This window comes from Labeo rohita, chromosome 7 (genome assembly GCF_022985175.1).
Source record: "Labeo rohita strain BAU-BD-2019 chromosome 7, IGBB_LRoh.1.0, whole genome shotgun sequence".
Classification (NCBI taxonomy): Eukaryota; Metazoa; Chordata; class Actinopteri; order Cypriniformes; family Cyprinidae; genus Labeo; species Labeo rohita.
The window spans coordinates 41,552,631-41,570,259 of NC_066875.1; the positions used below are offsets into that span (position 1 = coordinate 41,552,631).

At 36.0% G+C, this 17,629-nt stretch overlaps 3 protein-coding genes and 1 pseudogene across 3 annotated transcripts; all 4 read left to right on the forward strand.

Annotated features, from left to right (window-relative positions):
- The first annotated feature begins 6 nt into the window (after window positions 1–6).
- LOC127167567 (E3 ubiquitin-protein ligase TRIM39-like) lies at window positions 7–8,122 on the forward strand. Its single transcript, XM_051113697.1, has 7 exons — window positions 7–535; window positions 685–1,079; window positions 6,555–6,644; window positions 6,747–6,980; window positions 7,064–7,202; window positions 7,422–7,448; window positions 7,581–8,122. The coding sequence occupies exons 1-7, from the start codon at window positions 481–483 to the stop codon at window positions 8,120–8,122; spliced, it is 1,482 nt and encodes a 493-aa protein (XP_050969654.1). The 5' UTR covers window positions 7–480.
- Window positions 1,069–3,423, forward strand: LOC127168182 (E3 ubiquitin-protein ligase TRIM39-like). Its single transcript, XM_051114778.1, has 5 exons — window positions 1,069–1,251; window positions 1,328–1,561; window positions 1,645–1,783; window positions 1,918–1,944; window positions 2,074–3,423. The coding sequence occupies exons 1-5, from the start codon at window positions 1,165–1,167 to the stop codon at window positions 2,610–2,612; spliced, it is 1,026 nt and encodes a 341-aa protein (XP_050970735.1). The 5' UTR covers window positions 1,069–1,164; the 3' UTR covers window positions 2,613–3,423.
- A 506-nt stretch (window positions 8,123–8,628) lies between the features above and the next one.
- On the forward strand, window positions 8,629–12,210 carry LOC127168183 (E3 ubiquitin-protein ligase TRIM39-like). The gene is made up of 8 exons (XM_051114779.1): window positions 8,629–8,764; window positions 9,070–9,235; window positions 9,380–9,933; window positions 10,050–10,145; window positions 10,370–10,603; window positions 10,687–10,825; window positions 11,147–11,173; window positions 11,313–12,210. Exons 2-8 carry the CDS (start codon window positions 9,163–9,165, stop codon window positions 11,858–11,860), a joined length of 1,671 nt encoding a protein of 556 aa, XP_050970736.1. The 5' UTR covers window positions 8,629–8,764; window positions 9,070–9,162; the 3' UTR covers window positions 11,861–12,210.
- Window positions 12,211–13,289: 1,079 nt separating this feature from the next.
- LOC127168179 (E3 ubiquitin-protein ligase TRIM39-like) lies at window positions 13,290–17,277 on the forward strand (annotated as a pseudogene).
- The last annotated feature ends 352 nt before the right edge of the window (window positions 17,278–17,629 follow it).

Genomic DNA, 17,629 nt, shown 5'->3' on the forward strand with positions numbered 1-17,629 from the left:
AATTTACGGTAAAAAACCGGCAGGGAATGTCAGTTTACGGTTATTCACTGTAAATTTTACGGCCTTTTACCGTTAACCATTTAACAGGTAGCATTTTTACAGTATTTTTACCGTTAAATTGACAGTATATTTTTACAGCCTACATGTGATGTGATATTCACTCACAGGTAAATGACTCTTATTTTTATAGTTTGTCATGAAGGCCTTTGAGTTTGTGTATATGATGATAGTTTTTTTCTCAAATGAATTGGTGAAATGATGGTAAAGTGGATTTTCACAGATACTAGTTTGTATAATTTAATTAATCACTTTAATTAAGTGCACAGCCCTACTTTTAATTTATTCATCCTAAATTTTTCCAAATTCTCTGACACTGCTTAGTAAATTCCATTTTATGACTGGAATCCAAATTATAGAAATGTTATGATGTGAAATGAAATATGTCCTGTGACTTTTTTCTGAAAGGCCTAAAGAAAAAAAATGGCAGAAAAAAATCTAGCACGAAAACACAGACATAGTAAGGATACCCCACCATGTAAGTCAGTTGCTAAAAATATTATTGAATAAAGCAAATCATGAAAAGAGCTGTAAAATCTACACATCACTGTACAGATATAATATTATTTGTATATTATCAGACATGACCTGAAGGTGATACATTTTTGTTATTCCTCTTGTTTTCAGCTATATCATCATCCAGTGGTCCTCTGGCTGAGGAGAACAACACAGCATTTAGAGAGGTTCTGCAGTTCTTTCAGAACAAGTCTAGTCCAAGTAAATCTAATGATGACATCTGTGGTGAAGTCAAGAAGAAAGCCCTGAAGACCTGTCTGGTGTGTCAGACGTCTTACTGTGAAAAACACCTGGAGCCTCATCAGAGAGTCCCAAACCTAAAGAAACACAAACTGATTGACCCTGTGGAGAATATGAAGGACTATATATGTCAGAAACATGAGAGACCTCTGGAGCTGTTCTGTAGAGATGATCAGTTGCGCATATGTATGTTTTGCACTAATGGAGACCATAGGACTCACAACACTGTTCCTCTAGAAGAGGAGAGTAGAGAGAAGAAGGCACGAGTTACTAACAACTAGATCTTTCGTCAAAAAACGGAAAATGCTGATGTGATTACGTATGTCTTTTTTCTGTCTGTAGGCTCAGCTGATGAAGACACAGAAAGATGTGCAGCAGATGATCCTGGACAGTATCAGGAAGATTCAAGACATTGAATACTTTGCAGATCTCAGAAAAGTGAGTTGAAGATGTTCACACTTTAACTTGATACTGTAAATTAAGGTAATTAATTAAGAATATAACTGTATTTCAGAAAAGCATAGAGCAAGAGAAAGCAGCTAATGTTGAGCTCTTCAGTGATCTGATCCGCTCAATTGAGAGCTGTCAGGCTGAGCTGCTGGAGATGATGGAGGAGAAGCAGAAAGCAGCACAGAAACAAGATAAAAAGCTCATTCAAGAGCTGCAGCAGGAAATCACTGAGCTCAAGATGAGAAAAACTGATGTGGATCATCTCTTACATATTGAGGATCACCTCCACCTCCTACAGGTCAGTGTCTCTCTGTCTGCTCACATCACAGGACAACACTCACACTCCTCATGCTGAGGGATTTCTCCTCTCTCCTGCTGTAGATTGATCCATCCCTGTACAGAGCTCCAGACCCCAGGAACTGGCCTGAGATCAGTATGAACACTGATGTGAGTGTGGAGACTCTGAGGAGAGCTCTGACTCAACTGCAGGAAACTCTAGATGAGAAACTCAGTCAATCCGGTAGGTCAATATCAAATACAGCATCAAGATTGATAGATGCTATTGTTAGAGTTTGTAAAATGATGCATAAGACATACAAATGGTCTTGAACACAAATGTAAATCTTTTTGTTTTATGGTTGTTTGACTTCACAGTGTTGAGTAAGATGCAGCAATATGCAGGTACAATGTGTGATTTTTACTCTTCATGTACATAGTATAGTGATAGTTTACATTTATTCTATCAAACACTTGTTGGGATATGGAGATCTTTGTTAAAATGTAATTCATATGATCTGTTTTCTCTCTCAGTGGATGTGACTCTGGATCCTGATACAGCTCATTTAAATCTCATTCTGGCTAATGATGGGAAACAAGTGAGACATGGAGACATTAAGCATGAACGCCCAGATTACCCAGAGCGGTTTAATTACAGTGCCAGTGTCCTGGGAAAAGAAGGATTCTTGTCAGGTAGATTTTATTTTGAAGTACAGCTGAAGAGAAAGACTAAGTGGGATGTAGGAGTGGCCAGAGAATCTATTAACAGAAAGGGACAGATCACAGTGAGCCCTCCGTATGGATTCTGGGCTCTGGCACTGAGGAATGGGAATGAATACTGCGCTTGTGATGATCCCGCTGTCCCTCTGTCTCTGAGCGTTAAACCGCAGAAGGTGGGGGTGTTTGTGGATTATGAGGAGGGTCTGGTCTCCTTCTATGATGTGGACTCCAGATCTCATATCTACTCTTTCACTGGACAGTCTTTCACTAATAGACTATATCCATATTTTTGCCCCTTTCCTAATGATACCGATAAAGATTCAGTACCAATGATCATCTCAACCCAAATATGAAATACAGCTCTTTATTTTTATTGTTTATGACATGTTCATCTGAAAGGAGTATATAATGTGCACAGCTGCTGTTAGACAAAAAAGAAAATGTTATAGTGTTTTATAGTGTTTATAGTCATAGTGTTTTCCATCTGCTTTTTAGCTTAGAAAATCTGCTATTATTATGCATGATCTGCAAAAATCCTACAAAAACAATACAAATGTAAACATTTGCACAATTTGAGAATATCCTGTAAGTTTCTGCCTAATTATTGTATCAGACAAGGCTGAATCCAGCTTCTTATTCGCAGCTTTTTATTGACGCTATCCGTTCCACCTTAAAAAACGCGACGCTTCCGCCTTTCTTAGCTTCTTATTCACGCTCGACTTAAGGAACACCCTCTTTTTTAAATACGAACAATAAACGATTGTTAAATGTAAATAACACTGAGATAAGAGCGTAAACAGACTGTCAACATGAAATCTAATTACATTATTCGTTAGTTATTGAACGTATCATTCTTTGAACGTGCCAAACGATTTTTTTTTAATCTAGCCTCTTATGAAGACTTAATATGGGCCAGCACCTGTGAATAGATGACACCTACCCCTGCGAGGACTCCAGATACAAAATTATGGCGTTTTCATTGTTTTAAAATGCACTCAAAGTTTGCTTAATGCATAAATAGTATTTGTAAATATTATAATTTTTACTAGATTCTGTAAGTACTATAATTTGTACTAGATTTCAACTGTTCTTTCTGATACCTACTCCTATAAATACTATTCTGGTTTCGTAACAAAAAAAAAAAAAAAAAAAAAACAAGCATTTTCTGTCAAACTGTTCTGAAAAAAAAAATGTGATGTGAAAAGCATTATACGAATGAATGTGAATTAAACTGATTAAGCCATTGCATTGTTGGTTACTGTACACTGTACTGTATATATCTATGTACATTGTCCACATTTGTTTGTGTGTATATATATATATATATATGTGTGTGTGTGTGTGTGTGTGTGTGTGTGTTTACTGTACCTTTTATAAGATGGACCTATATTAAATCATATGTAAATATGGAATGGGCCATTAATAACACATCAGTAACAGGTCAAATTGCATTATTGGACAAACTGGTGGCGCTATATCTCTGGTTCCTTTGAGGGTGTGTTAGAAATTCCACTGGGGCCTCATCACCAAACCACTTGACTGTCACCATACAAAATTACAATAATTTCTACGGTAACAATTTGAAATTATGGACCCATGAACTTGACAGATATGACAATTCAGTAACAGGTCAAACTGCATTATTGACCCAATTGGTGGCGCTATATCTCAGCTTCCTTTGAGAGTTTGTTAAAAATTCCACTGGGGCCTTGTTCCCAAGCCACCTGGCTATCACCATACAAAATTACAATAATTTCTACGGTAGGATTTTGAAGTTATGGACCCATGAAATTGACAGTTATGACAATTCATATCAGTAAGAACAACCATCATAACTTATTTTACTGGAACTGGAAAAACATACATAAACATGCAAATTCACTGCACCTTCCGGCTTGAGTGGACACTAATTCATGTTTACACATTATATGATTATATATAAGAGCACATTATCGTTAAATTTTCGTGTTATGGACCCAAAAACGCTTTACCCATAGTGCTTCGTTTGTAAACTAATGCATGCTGAGATTTGCATCACACAGCTCCTTATGTGTGGCTTTTCTGACGTAGTAAACTTGCTCGGTAGCTCTAGTACATACAGCGTTGCACTTACTACACGAAGAGGTCCAGCATAGCCTATACGAGGCGCGAAATACGTAACAACAAAAGACATCCTGATAGAAGAAAGTTAAAATGGCTTGGTTGCTTTAGGGTTTTATCCAACGTTTGTTTTGGTTAACACTATCGGTTAGGTTTATTGTAGGTGGTACGGAACTCTCAAATGTGATACTACAACATGGGAGGAGCTACTGTGTAGGAGCACTGCAGGTGAGAGCTTCCGGGAAAGTGAATGATGAACAACAGTCTAAAAGCTTTAAGCTTTTTAATAAACAATATTTTTCTGAGACATTCAAAAATGTATGTGAACATATCTGATACTCACTCACATGTACATTACGGATTTGTAAGAAAAATATATTTTAACACGTTTATGATTTAACAAAGTATATAACTAAAATAAACTACTGTGTGCAAACCAGGTTAAAGCATAAGTTAAGCGTTCAGCTAGTTTAAAGGTTTCAGAATTTTAGCAACTGGTTGTGCTGTTAAGGTTGTGTTTAGTCTGTGATTGATTCGCGTTAAGAAACAGGAATTGTGTGAACTACAGAACACTGGCAACCGCACGATCAACTGAATTGAATTTATAGAAATTTTAGAAATGCAAAACATGTACACTACCGTTCAAAAGTTTGGGGTCAGTAAGACTTGTAATAGTCTTTAAAGAAGTCTCTTATGCTCATCAAGGCTGCATTTATTTGATTAAAAATATAGAAAAAAAAAATATTGCAAAATGTTTTTACAATATAAAATAATGTTTTTTATTTTAACATACTTTAAAATAGAATTTATTCCTGTGATGAAAAGCTGAATTTTTATCAGCTGTTACTCCAGTCTTAAGTGTCACATGATCCTTCAGAAATCATTCTAATATGCGGATTTATTATTAGAATGATCAATGTTGGATAATATCAACAGTTGTGCTGCCAAATATTTTTTGGAACCTGTGATTTTTTTTTTTTTTTTTTTTTTCAGGATTCTTTCATAACAAGTTTAAAAAGTACAGTGTTTATTCAAAATATAAATATTTTATAACAATGTAAATTATTTATTATGAACTTTTAATAAACGTTTAATTATTAACTTAATACATCCTTGGTGAATAAAAGTATTAATTTCTTAAAAAAAAAAAAAAATAATAATAATAATTATAATAATAATAATAATAATAATAATAATAATAAAAATGTACTGACCCCAAACTTTTGAACGGTAGTGTATTTAGACCATTAAACTCTGTATTCAAGAGTTTTCACATTCAACTGTGCTTGCATTAGTATGTATGCTAAATCCATAATAAATAAAATCTAGACGTTATATATATTGTCTGGCAACAAAATACAGGAATTTGGCTTTCATTCGCAGTTGACGAACTGCTTTATTACGCTGGCTTAATTTGAAAAAAAAAAAAAAAAAAAAGATAAAGTGATGACCAGATTACATGCTGTGAAACATTTTGTCAACTATTCCTTCAAAGACATAAAGAGAAGAAGGAGTGGTTGCAGAATCTTCAGCAGCATCACCAAGTCCAACCTAGACCATGAGAAAACGAATGGATGAACCTTAATGTAAGTTAATAATCAAGAATTAATGGCGCATATTTATAATAAAGTGAATAGCAGCGCAGTGAAATGAACGGGTTCTGTTTGAGCGCCCCCTGCTGTGGCTTTATTTAAAACTATTTTAGTTAAAGGTGCAAAAGCGGTTTTTAATATGTGTAAACATTAACCGCGGGTGATACGTTTTTATTGTTTTTCCTCGACCTGTCGTTCCATGTGGACACAACGTCTGTAGGGGCTGCTTGAACCAGTGGTGGGAAAACAGTCAGGACTGCAACTGTCCATTTTGTAGACACATTTAATCAGATCTTGCTTCCAAAATAATAGAAACTATGGACACTTTGGAGAATACAAAGGACTATATTTGCCAGAAACACGAGAGACCTCTGGAGCTGTTCTGTAGAGATGATCACACACGTGTGTGTGTGCTTTGCACTGATGGAGACCACAAGACTCACAACACTGTTACTCTAGAGGAGGAGAGTAAAGAGAAAAAGGTAGGAGTTACTAACAGCTTTGAAACTTACTTAAATAACTGTTTTTAAATATTACAACAACATCTTTTGTCAAAAGAGTGATAAAATATGATGTTGTGTTCCTGTTTGTCTATAGACTCAGCTGATGAAGACACAGAAAGACGTGCAGCAAATGATCCAGGACAGAATCAAGAAGATTCAAGACATCAAACACTCAGCAGAACTCAGAAAAGTGATTTTAAGATGTTCAATATTTGATGAATAATGCTTTTGTTTTATAGCTAAAGCTAATTAATTAATAGTAAATCTGTTTATTATTATTATTACTTTTCAGAAAAGCATAGAGCAAGAGAAAGCAGCCAGTGTTGAGCTCTTCAGTGATCTGATGCGCTCCATTGAGAGCTGTCAGTCTGAGCTGCTGGAGATGATGGAGGAAAAGCAGAAAGCTGTAGAGAAACAGGATGAAGAGCTCATTCAAGAGCTGCAGCAGGAAATCACTGAACTCAAGATGAGAAACACTGAGCTGGATCATCTCTTACATATTGAGGATCACCTCCACCTCCTACAGGTCAGTGTCTCTCTGTTTGCTCACATCACAGGACAACACTCACACTCCTCATGCTGAGAGATTTCTCCTCTCTCCTGCTGTAGATTGACCCATCCCTGTTCAGTCCTTCACACACCAGGAACTGGTCTGAGATCAGTATGAACACTGATGTGAGTGTGGAGACTCTGAGGAGAGCTCTGACTCAACTGCAGGAAACTCTAGACGAGAAACTCAGTCAAACTGGTAGGTCAATATCAGATACAGGAAATGGATTATATTTTGTAACTGTATTAAGAAAATTAGCTATTCGAAATCTGGAAAATGGAAATTATTTGGTTTTTGGAATAAGGAAATTAATAATTAAACAGTAGTCTAATACTGTGAATGATACAATGGATCACTTATGGATGGAAAACCGCTCTTGCACACAAAAATGTAAAGAATGATTGTTTGTCTCTACAGTTATGAGGATGATGCAGCAGCATACAGGTAATGTGTGATCTGTTCATAAAAATAGCACATATATTGTCATTTTAATATTTATTCTACTAAACACTTTTAAATAAATTAAGATCTTTGTATTGTGAAGATGTGATTCATATTCTCTGATCTCTCTCACAGTGGATGTGACTCTGGATCCTGATACAGCTCATCCAAATCTCATCCTGTCTGATGATGGGAAACAAGTGAGACATGGAGACATTAAACAACAGCTTCCAAACAACCCAGAGAGGTTTGATCACAGCTTCTGTGTCCTGGGAAAAGAAGGATTCTCCTCAAGGAGGTTTTATTTTGAGGTGCAGGTGAAGGGAAAGACCGGCTGGATTCTAGGAGTGATCAGAGAATCTATTAACAGGAAGGGACCGATCATAATGAGTCCTCAGGATGGATACTGGGTTGTGGGTCTGTGGAATGAGAATGAATATTGGACATGTACTGATTCCTATGTCCTTTTGACTCTGAGAGGGAAACCGGAGAAGATGGGGGTGTTTGTGGATTATGAGGAGGGTCTGGTCTCCTTCTATGATGTAGAGTACAGATCTTGTATCTACTCTTTCACTAGCCAGTCTTTCACTGAGAAACTCTATCCTTTTTTCAGTCCATTACCCAATGACAGACGTAAAAATTCAGCACCACTGATCATCTCACCTGTTAGTTTCTAATTAATGATTTTATTTTTAAGATATGAGATACACAATGAAGCACTGCAGACATACTAGTCTCAAAAGAGTGTATATGCATTCTAACAATAATGTTTGTAAAACAAAAATAGCCATATTGTGTTTTATTGTGCACACATGAAAATATTACTGATATAACAGTGAAGTTAGAGATGCTAAATCAAAAGGTTTTACAACTGTTATTGTAGATTAGTTACAGAATAGTACTGTTTGTAAAGTTACTTTATCCTGAAGTTTATTCTTTGTCCACAAGATGGAGACAACATACTAAATATTGAAGCTTCAACAGCTACAAAAGGACTCCATATAATTAATAATTATGAGTTATATTTAAAACAGAGCACATTCGCAATGAAATTTTAGAGTTAGTATTTTAATTCTAATGTCTTGGAATAAAAGGATAATTTGGGATAAAAGCAGTTAAAATTCACATGCTGTATATAACGACATTAGAGCTTGTATGCACTTTCACACCATTAAATCACACCTATTACAAGGTCAAAGTCTGATGTAATCCAGTAAATATAGGAGGAACTGTGACACGACTTAAGACTTTAAAAAAACAGCAACAACCAGCTCGTTATTGATCACATTATAGTAAATACAGCTAAAATTCATTCACAGGTGAGTTATGGCAATTTTATATTGTTAATTCGTATGGTTGTAGCAGGGTTTATGTCTAACTACAGTGAGAGGGGCAAAACAAAGTTAAAGCATGGGTTAAGTACTTAATGTTTGCATACATTTGTTTGGTTGCAGGGATGTTCATGGTATACTAGTTTAGTGCTCATTTGTTTGAATAATCTGGCTAGTTTACACATTTACAATTTGCTTTATATATATATATATATATATATATATATGTATTTTTTTTTTTTTTTTTACTACTGTCATAGTAAAAATAATAAACAATAAACTTCTTTAAAAAGATATCAGGAGCAGGTGAAGTTTCCTTTTACATTTCATGCTGTGAGTCATTTTGCTGGAAAGGCTCAAAAAAAAAAGAAAAAAAAAGAAGAGCAATGTCAGAATCTTTACCAACATCATCAAAATTAATACAGACGAGGAGACAGAGTATGGATAACACACTTGTAGGTAAGTCAATATCCGAAAGATTGCATAAAGTAAGTAGCAGTAATTAAAGAAAAAGTGTTTCTTGTGCTTGCATAATATTGATTGTATATTATGTACAGACATGATCTGCAAATGATATATATTCATCATTTGTCTTATTTTCAGATAAGTTATCCTCTAGTGGTCCTCTGGCTGAGAAGCTTAAGTGTCCAGTGTGTCTGGATGTGTTCATTGATCCAGTCAGCACTCCATGTGGACACACTTTCTGTAAAAGCTGCTTGAACCAGTGTTGGGACACCAGTCGGGAGTGCAAATGTCCAATTTGTAATGAAACTTTCAGTAAAAGACCAGACCTCAAGATCAACACAGCACTTAGACAAGTTGCACAACTCTTTGAGGAAAAGTTCAATCTCAGGAAATTGGAAGTTCTCTGTGATATTTGCCATGATGTTAAGCTGAAAGCCCTTAAGTCCTGTCTGGTGTGTCAGACCTCTTACTGTGAAACTCACCTGGAGCCTCATCAGAGAGTCCCGAGCCTCAGGAAACACAAACTGATGGACCCTGTGAAGGATATAAAGGACTATATATGTCAGAAACACGAGAGACCTCTGGAGCTGTTCTGCAGAGATGATCAGACGTATGTGTGTGTGTTTTGCACTGATGGAGACCACAAGACTCACAACACTGCTGCTCTAGAGGAGGAGAGTAAAGAGAAAAAGGCACGAGTTCAGCATCAAACATAACTTGTTTGGTGTTTAAAATGTTTTAAATATTCTAACAAGATCTTTTGTTTTTAGAGATGTGTCAGTGTCTGTGTGTTCATGTCTGTCTATAGACTCAGCTGATGAAAACACAGAAAGATGTGCAGCAGATGATTGAGGACAAAACCAAGAAGATTCAAGACATTGAACACTCTGCAGAACTCAGAAAAGTAAGTTTTATTTGTCTTTTAGACTACTTAATAATGATATTTGTTTTGAGAAGTGAAGTCTTTGTTCCTAAAACATTTCCAGTGAGTTGTCTTATTCAAAACAACAGTAAGATGATTGTCATCAGATGTCAGCATCAAAATGTAGATTTTATGTGTAGTACAGTACTAACAATTGCATGCTATGTAGGGCTGGGAGATATGACAATACTATAATGTATTTTTAGAAAAGCACAGAGCAAGAGAAAGCTGCCAGTGTTGAGCTCTGCACCGCTCTGATGCGCTCTATTGAGAGATGTCAAACTGAGCTGCTGGAGATGATGGAGGAGAAGCAGAAAGCAGCAGAGAAACAGGAGGAAAAGCTCATTCAAGAGCTGCAGCAGGAACTTACTGAGCTCAAGATGAGAAACAGTGAGCTGGATCATCTCTTACATATTGAGGATCACCTCCACCTCCTACAGGTCAGTGTTTCTCTGTCTGCTCACATCACAGGACAACACTCACACTCCTCATGCTGAGGGATTTCTCCTCTCTCCTGCTGTAGATTTACCCATTCCTGTACAGTCTTCCACACACCAGGAACTGGTCTGAGATCAGTATGAACACTGATGTGAGTGTGGAGACTCTGAAGAGAGCTCTGACTCAACTGCAGGAAACTCTAGATGAAAAACTCAGTGAAACTGGTAGGTCAATGTGTTGATCAAACTTCAGCACAACGCAGTCTAACACTGTGCAGGCCTAAATATCTAACCAAAATCATCCAAAATAACAAATAGTTTGAAAGTAAATATATTCTTGATCATTACAAATCTTTGTTATAATATAAGTTATATAAGTTCGGAGTTGACTTGTATTAGATTTTAGTGTGCACATTTTTTTAAACAAACAGTTATATTATTTAGCAGCGTTTAGTGTGACTAATATAGAGATGTCAGTAAAGAACATTAGCAGAAACACAGAACACACTGTGAAGACCTTGTCATCATTATTATTTGTCTTCATAGTGTTGAGGAGGATGCAGCAGCATGCAGGTACAATGTGTCATCTGTTCTCTCACACAGTGAAACATTCACTAACATTCACAAACAATAATAGTTTCACTGCATAATAATCACATTAAGATCTTTCTATTGTGAAGATGTCATTCATATTCTCTGATCTCTCTCTCAGTGGATGTGACTCTGGATCCTGATACAGCTCATCCATATCTCATCCTGTCTGATGATGGGAAACAAGTGAGGCATGGAGACACTGAGCATGAACTTCCAAACAACCCAGAAAGGTTTGATAACTGTGTCTGCGTCCTGGGAAAGGAGGGATTCTCCTCAGGGAAATTTTATTTTGAGGTGCTTGTCAAGGAAAAAACTGCGTGGGATTTAGGAGTGGCCATAGAATCTATTAACAGGAAGGGATTGATTTCGGCTCGACCTCAGTACGGATTCTGGACTGTGGCTCTGTGGAATGAGAATGATTTTAGAGCCCATGCCGATCCCTCTGTCTCTCTGTCTCTGAGAGTGAAACCACAGAAGGTGGGGGTGTTTGTGGATTATGAGGAGGGTCTGGTCTCCTTCTATGATGTGGAGACTAGATCTCACATCTACTCTTTCACTGGTCAGTCTTTCACTGAGAAACTCTATCCTTTATTCAGCCCTTGTCGTAATAATGAAGGTAAAAATTCAGCACCACTGATCATCTCACCTGTTAATTACAATGCCTGAATTTGCACTTTAGATACACAGTGACAGTAGAACTATCATTCTAAAATTGTGTAAATATGTATTTGTTGTGTGTAATTTTTTACCATTGCCCTGTGCACAGGGGACCAGGACCACTACTGATTTCACCCAAGCCTGTTTTAAAGCATCAACTCAAATCTAAATTCCAAGATATCTTATTAATTAAAATTCTAAGCAGCTATAAGGATATCCCGCTGGCCTGGGGCCAGTGTGAGCAAATTATAGACCAGTTAACAGAACACAGATTGAGCTTACACATCTTGTTGTCGCTGCTGTTGATTTTCTGCTTATCTTTTAGAAATCGCTTTCTGGGCGAAAAAAATCTTGAGAACTTGAGAACCCTTGTCATAGTCCCAAACTTTTTTTTTTTTCAAAAAAAGTTTAAAAAGTTTTAAAATGTTGTATTACGTTGTGAAAAGTTGTACAAATACAATGTTGTGAAAAATGTTTTGTGGTTGCTTTTTATATTTTGTGAATAAATACAGAGTGGCTAAATTTGTGTATTAATTATTAGGCTTACATATGTTAATTTACACTTATAAAATGGACAACAACCAGAGGTCAGCCCTATAGGTTAGGTGAAATGTGTAAAACAAAACAAAACAAAACAAAACAACAAAAAAGCTGGTAATAAACTGCATATTCAGATTTACAGAAATATTGTAACCTGTGACATAATAGGCCTAGCTTATGGGGAATTGTAAAGAAATATAAAAATACATCACTTAGTTAATATATTTCTTTACATTTTACTGTTAGAATATTGTTTTATATTAAAGTCATTTTACTTCCAAGAATAGCACAGTAAAGAAAACTTTTTTGATGGCAGCATGTAAACAGTTTTGACGTGGTAGTCTATATTTTCTAAACGTTGCAAAGAGAAACGGTAACGTGATGAAAAATACGTTATAAATACGTTTCTGCAGCGTTGTGAAAACGTATTCATAACGAAAAAATAAATACGTAGGATAAAAACGTTATCACAAATTGCTGGGTGGGCGTGGCTTCTGAAGGCACACTTTAATGTGTCCGGAGGGAGGGCGGGATTTCTTAAAAATGAAACTAAACTCATAAACAACAATCTGTAAGCTTTTAAAACTCTTTAATAAACAGGATATTTATGAGACATTCAAAGACGAATGTAAGCACAGCTGATAATCACGCACAGGTAGGCTACATGATGGACATGTAAGAGAGATTTAACCTAAACTCGTTTAATTTATTCAGCATGATGCAGGCCTATACGTCTAAGTAGAAAACACACTAAAAACAATCACATCTCTTTAATTCGATTAGACAATTAGAAATAAAGGAATATAATGATTTTGTATTTGATTTTCGTAATTATACTGACTTTTAGAAACCTAAAACACTGGCATGATGTGAAAAGTGATTTTTTTTTTTTTTTTCAATGGCAGAATCTTTACCCACATCAGCAAAACAAAGACAGACGAGGAGATGGAGTACAGACGTGACATCTCTATGTAAGCGATATGAGAGAGAATGAATGAATGAATGAATGAAAAAAATAACAGCTTTTATTGTTATTTTCTAGTTTCATTACTGAGAGTTTACTTGGGTATATCAAATATCATTCCTGTCTTCGAATCTAAAAATGCTCAAAGAGCACTGATTTGAAGTCCAACAGCACTGGGACTTGTATACATTTATAAAATATTAATATCAAGAGAGTCTATTACCATTACATTTAGCAGATTAGAAAGGGAATAATATAGTTTGCATTTTGTGACAATACACACAGTCAAACAATTGAGATTTGCTTTATTTTACTCTGCGTGAGTACATCAGAGCGTCTTTGTTTATTAAACTGTTGAACAAAATCACACTTGCTGTCATGATATTGGTCTTTATGGTGCAGATGTGAACCGCAGGTGACATATTTTTATTATTTCTCTTTTTTCAGCTATGTCATCCTTAAGTGGTCCTCTCTCTAAGGAGCTTCAGTGTTCAGTTTGTCTGGAAGTGTTCACTGATCCAGTCAGCACTCCATGTGGACACAACTTCTGTAAGAGCTGCTTGAACCAGTGCCGGAACAACAGTCAGGAGTGCATCTGTCCCATCTGTAAAGAAAGATTTAGTAAAAGTCCCGACCTCAACTTTTTCAGGAAAAGTTCAGTTTGAGTAAAACTGAAGTTCTCTGTGACATCTGTGATGACAGAAAGCTGAAAGCCCTGAAGACATGTCTGGTGTGTCAGACCTCTTACTGTGAAACTCACCTGGAGCCTCATCAGAGAGACCTGAACCTAAAGAAACACAAACTGATGGATCCTGTGAAGAATATGGAGGACTATGTATGCCAGAAACACAAGAGACCTCTGGAGCTGTTCTGTAGAGATGATCAGACACGTGTGTGTGTGCTTTGCTCTGATGGAGACCACAAGACTCACAACACTGTTGTTCTAGAGGAGGAGAGTAAAGAGAAAAAGGCACGAGTTACTAACAACATTAAAACTTACTTCTAAAACCTGATTTCTTTTTCTTTTGTCAAAAGATGGAAAATCTATGTTTTTGTATGTCTATAGACTCAGCTGATAAAGACACAGAGAGAAATGCAGCAGATGATCCAGGACAGAATCAAGAAGATTCAAGACATCAAACACTCAGCAGAACTCAGAAAAGTGAGTCGAAGATGTTCAATACTGATCTTTTGATTTGCCTTATTACTAAAGGTGATTCATTCAAATGAATCTGTATTTTGCAGAAAAGCACAGAGCGAGAGAAAGCAGCTAATGTGCGATCTGATGCGCTCCATTGAGAGCTGTCAGGCTGAGCTGCTGGAGATGATAGAGGAGAAGCAGAAAGCAGCAGAGAAACAGGATAAACAGTTCATTCAAGAGCTGCAGCAAGAAATCACTGAACTCAAGACGAGAAACACTGAGCTGGATCATCTCTTACATATTGAGGATCACCTCCACCTCCTACAGGTCAGTGTCTCTCTGTCTGCTCACATCACTGGACAACACTCACACTCCTCATGCTGAGGGATTTCTCCTCTCTCCTGCTGTAGATTGATCCATCCCTGTGCAGTCCTCCAGACCCCAGGAACTGGTCTGAGATCAGTATGAACACTGATGTGAGTGTGGAGACTCTGAGGAGAGCTCTGACTCAACTGCAGGAAACCCTAGACGAGAAACTCAGTCAAACCGGTAGGTTAATACCAAATAAAGCATAGATTTTCTGTTGACAGTAAGTGTAAGGAAATCAATATTTAAAAAAGTGAAAATTAAAATGGAGCAATCAAACAATAATCTAACACTATTAATGACAATGTATTGCAATATCAAAATTAAAGCAAGTACTTAATTAAACCATAAAAATGACTTGAATTTAAATATTTCTTTAATCTTTGTTGTCAGGTTAAATGTTTACAAAATGTTTTATTAAAATATAATAAATTTGTTTGTAAATATGTTGTTGTATATGTAGTATAAAACAAACATAAGCTATAAACCATAAACTGTGTTTTTCTTGCATTAATAATCTTGGAAATCTTCTACAAAATGACCACTCAGGTCTGTGTGTGTGTGTGTGTGTGGTATTCCCTACATTATGGGGACCAAGCATACAAGTATAGTAATACCAGTAAATTTTGACCTTGTGGTGACATATCTTGGTCCATATGAGGAAACAAGCTTATCAGTCAAACAGAATGATGTTTTTAAAAATCTAAAATAACAGAAACTTTTCTGTAAGGGGGAAGGTTTAAGGTAAGGGGATTGGAAAAAAAAATTGTACAGTATAAAAATCATGTATGCCTATGGAATGTCCCCGTAAAACAAGGAAACAGAATGTGTGTGTGCATGTATGTTTGTTTAACAGTGTTTAATGTCAGTAATATAGAGGTCAAAGAAACACAGCTCCTGTAGGACATGAATGTTAAGATCTCTTCATTGTCTGTTATTATTATTTGTCTTCACAGCGTTGAGAAGGATGCAGAAGTATGCAGGTACCATGTGTCATCTGTTCTCTCACACAATAAAACATTCACTAACATTCACAAACAATAGTTTCAATGCATACTGAATATTAAATAGTAAAAACATGAAAACTGTTGTATTGTGAAAATGTAATTCATATTCTCTGATCTCTCTCCCAGTGGATGTGACTCTGGATCCTGATACAGCACATCCAAACCTCATCCTGTCTGATGATGGGAAACAAGTGAGTCACGGAGACATTAAACAACAGCTCCCAAACAACCCGGAGAGGTTTGACTACTGCACCTGTGTCCTGGGAAAAGAGGGATTCTCCTCAGGGAGATTTTATTTTGAGGTTCAGGTGAAGGGAAAGACTAAGTGGGATTTAGGAGTGGCAAGAGAGTCTATTAACAGAAAGGGAAAGGTCACTGTGAATCCTCAGTATGGATTCTGGGTTGTGGGTCTATGGAATGAGAATGAATATTGGGCTTGTGCTGATTCCTATGTCTCTCTGTCTCTGAGAGGGAAACCACAGAAGGTGGGGGTGTTTGTGGATTATGAGGAGGGTCTGGTCTCCTTCTATGATGTAGAGTCCAGATCTCATATCTACTCTTTCACTGGTCAGTCTTTCACTGAGAAACTCCATCCTTTATTCAGCCCGTGTCGTAATGATAAAGGTAAAAACTCACCCCCACTGATCATCTCACCTGTTAATTATAATAAATAAATATAAACCTTAAAACAAGTCGAAATGACAAAACTGAACAATACTGTTAGACGAGAGAAGTTTATTTTGCCTTCAGTAACCCATTTACTAGACTAATCAGAGGTTAAGGAGGGTAAGAGGGTAAGTCACACATGTTCAAGTCTCAAGTAAGTGCAAACAAAGCAAGCAAGTCACTGACTTACCTCAAGCAAGTCAAGTCGAGTCACAGTACAAAACAGAAACAAGTATAATTTTTATGCCAAAACCTTATTTGTCTTTACCTTAGAATTATACATTTAAAATAATTATTTTAACTCTTTCACTGATCAGTCTTTCACTGAGCAGCTCTATTCTTTTTTTTAGCCCTTGTTGTAATGATGAAGGTAAAAATTCAGCTCCACTTGTCATCTCACCTGTTAATTAAAATGCGTGATTTTGCACTCCAAATACACAATGACAATAAAGCTTTGAAGAACTTACGACTCTGAAAACATTAAATATGTATTTGTTGTCTGCCATTTTTACCATTGCCCTGTGCATAGGGGACCAGGATACCTACTGATTTCACCAAAGCCTGTTTTAAAGCATGGACTTCCCTAAAGATGTCAACCAAAAAACACATTTAAAAACCATTTAAATATTCAAATCTTAGATGTTTACTAAGATTGTTCTATTATCTATTGAAACCCATAATAATATTTAAAATATCAGTAAGCTTAATATATATAAAATCATCATTTATTGGGTATTTTCAATTGAGAGGTGGCTGTCCTGAACCCTAACCGTAATTTCAACTTATGAAAAATGATACTGAAATAAGTTTTGTATTTTTTTCCACTAAAAAAAAAAAAAATTACAAATAAAAGTATATTTTTTCATCTTTTAAAATATATATATATAAATAAAAATATTTTATTAAATATTTCCTTTGTAAATTATGAAACTGTGCTGTCATGACTGAAATGTTTTATCAAAAATGAAGTATACTTAATTATCAGCTAAGATGTTATGATCATTTTTGAATCAATGTATATTCAAACTAATAAATTCCTTAACTTTGAAATCAGTATGATCAACTTTTTGCCTTTTATAAAGAAAGATTGGATT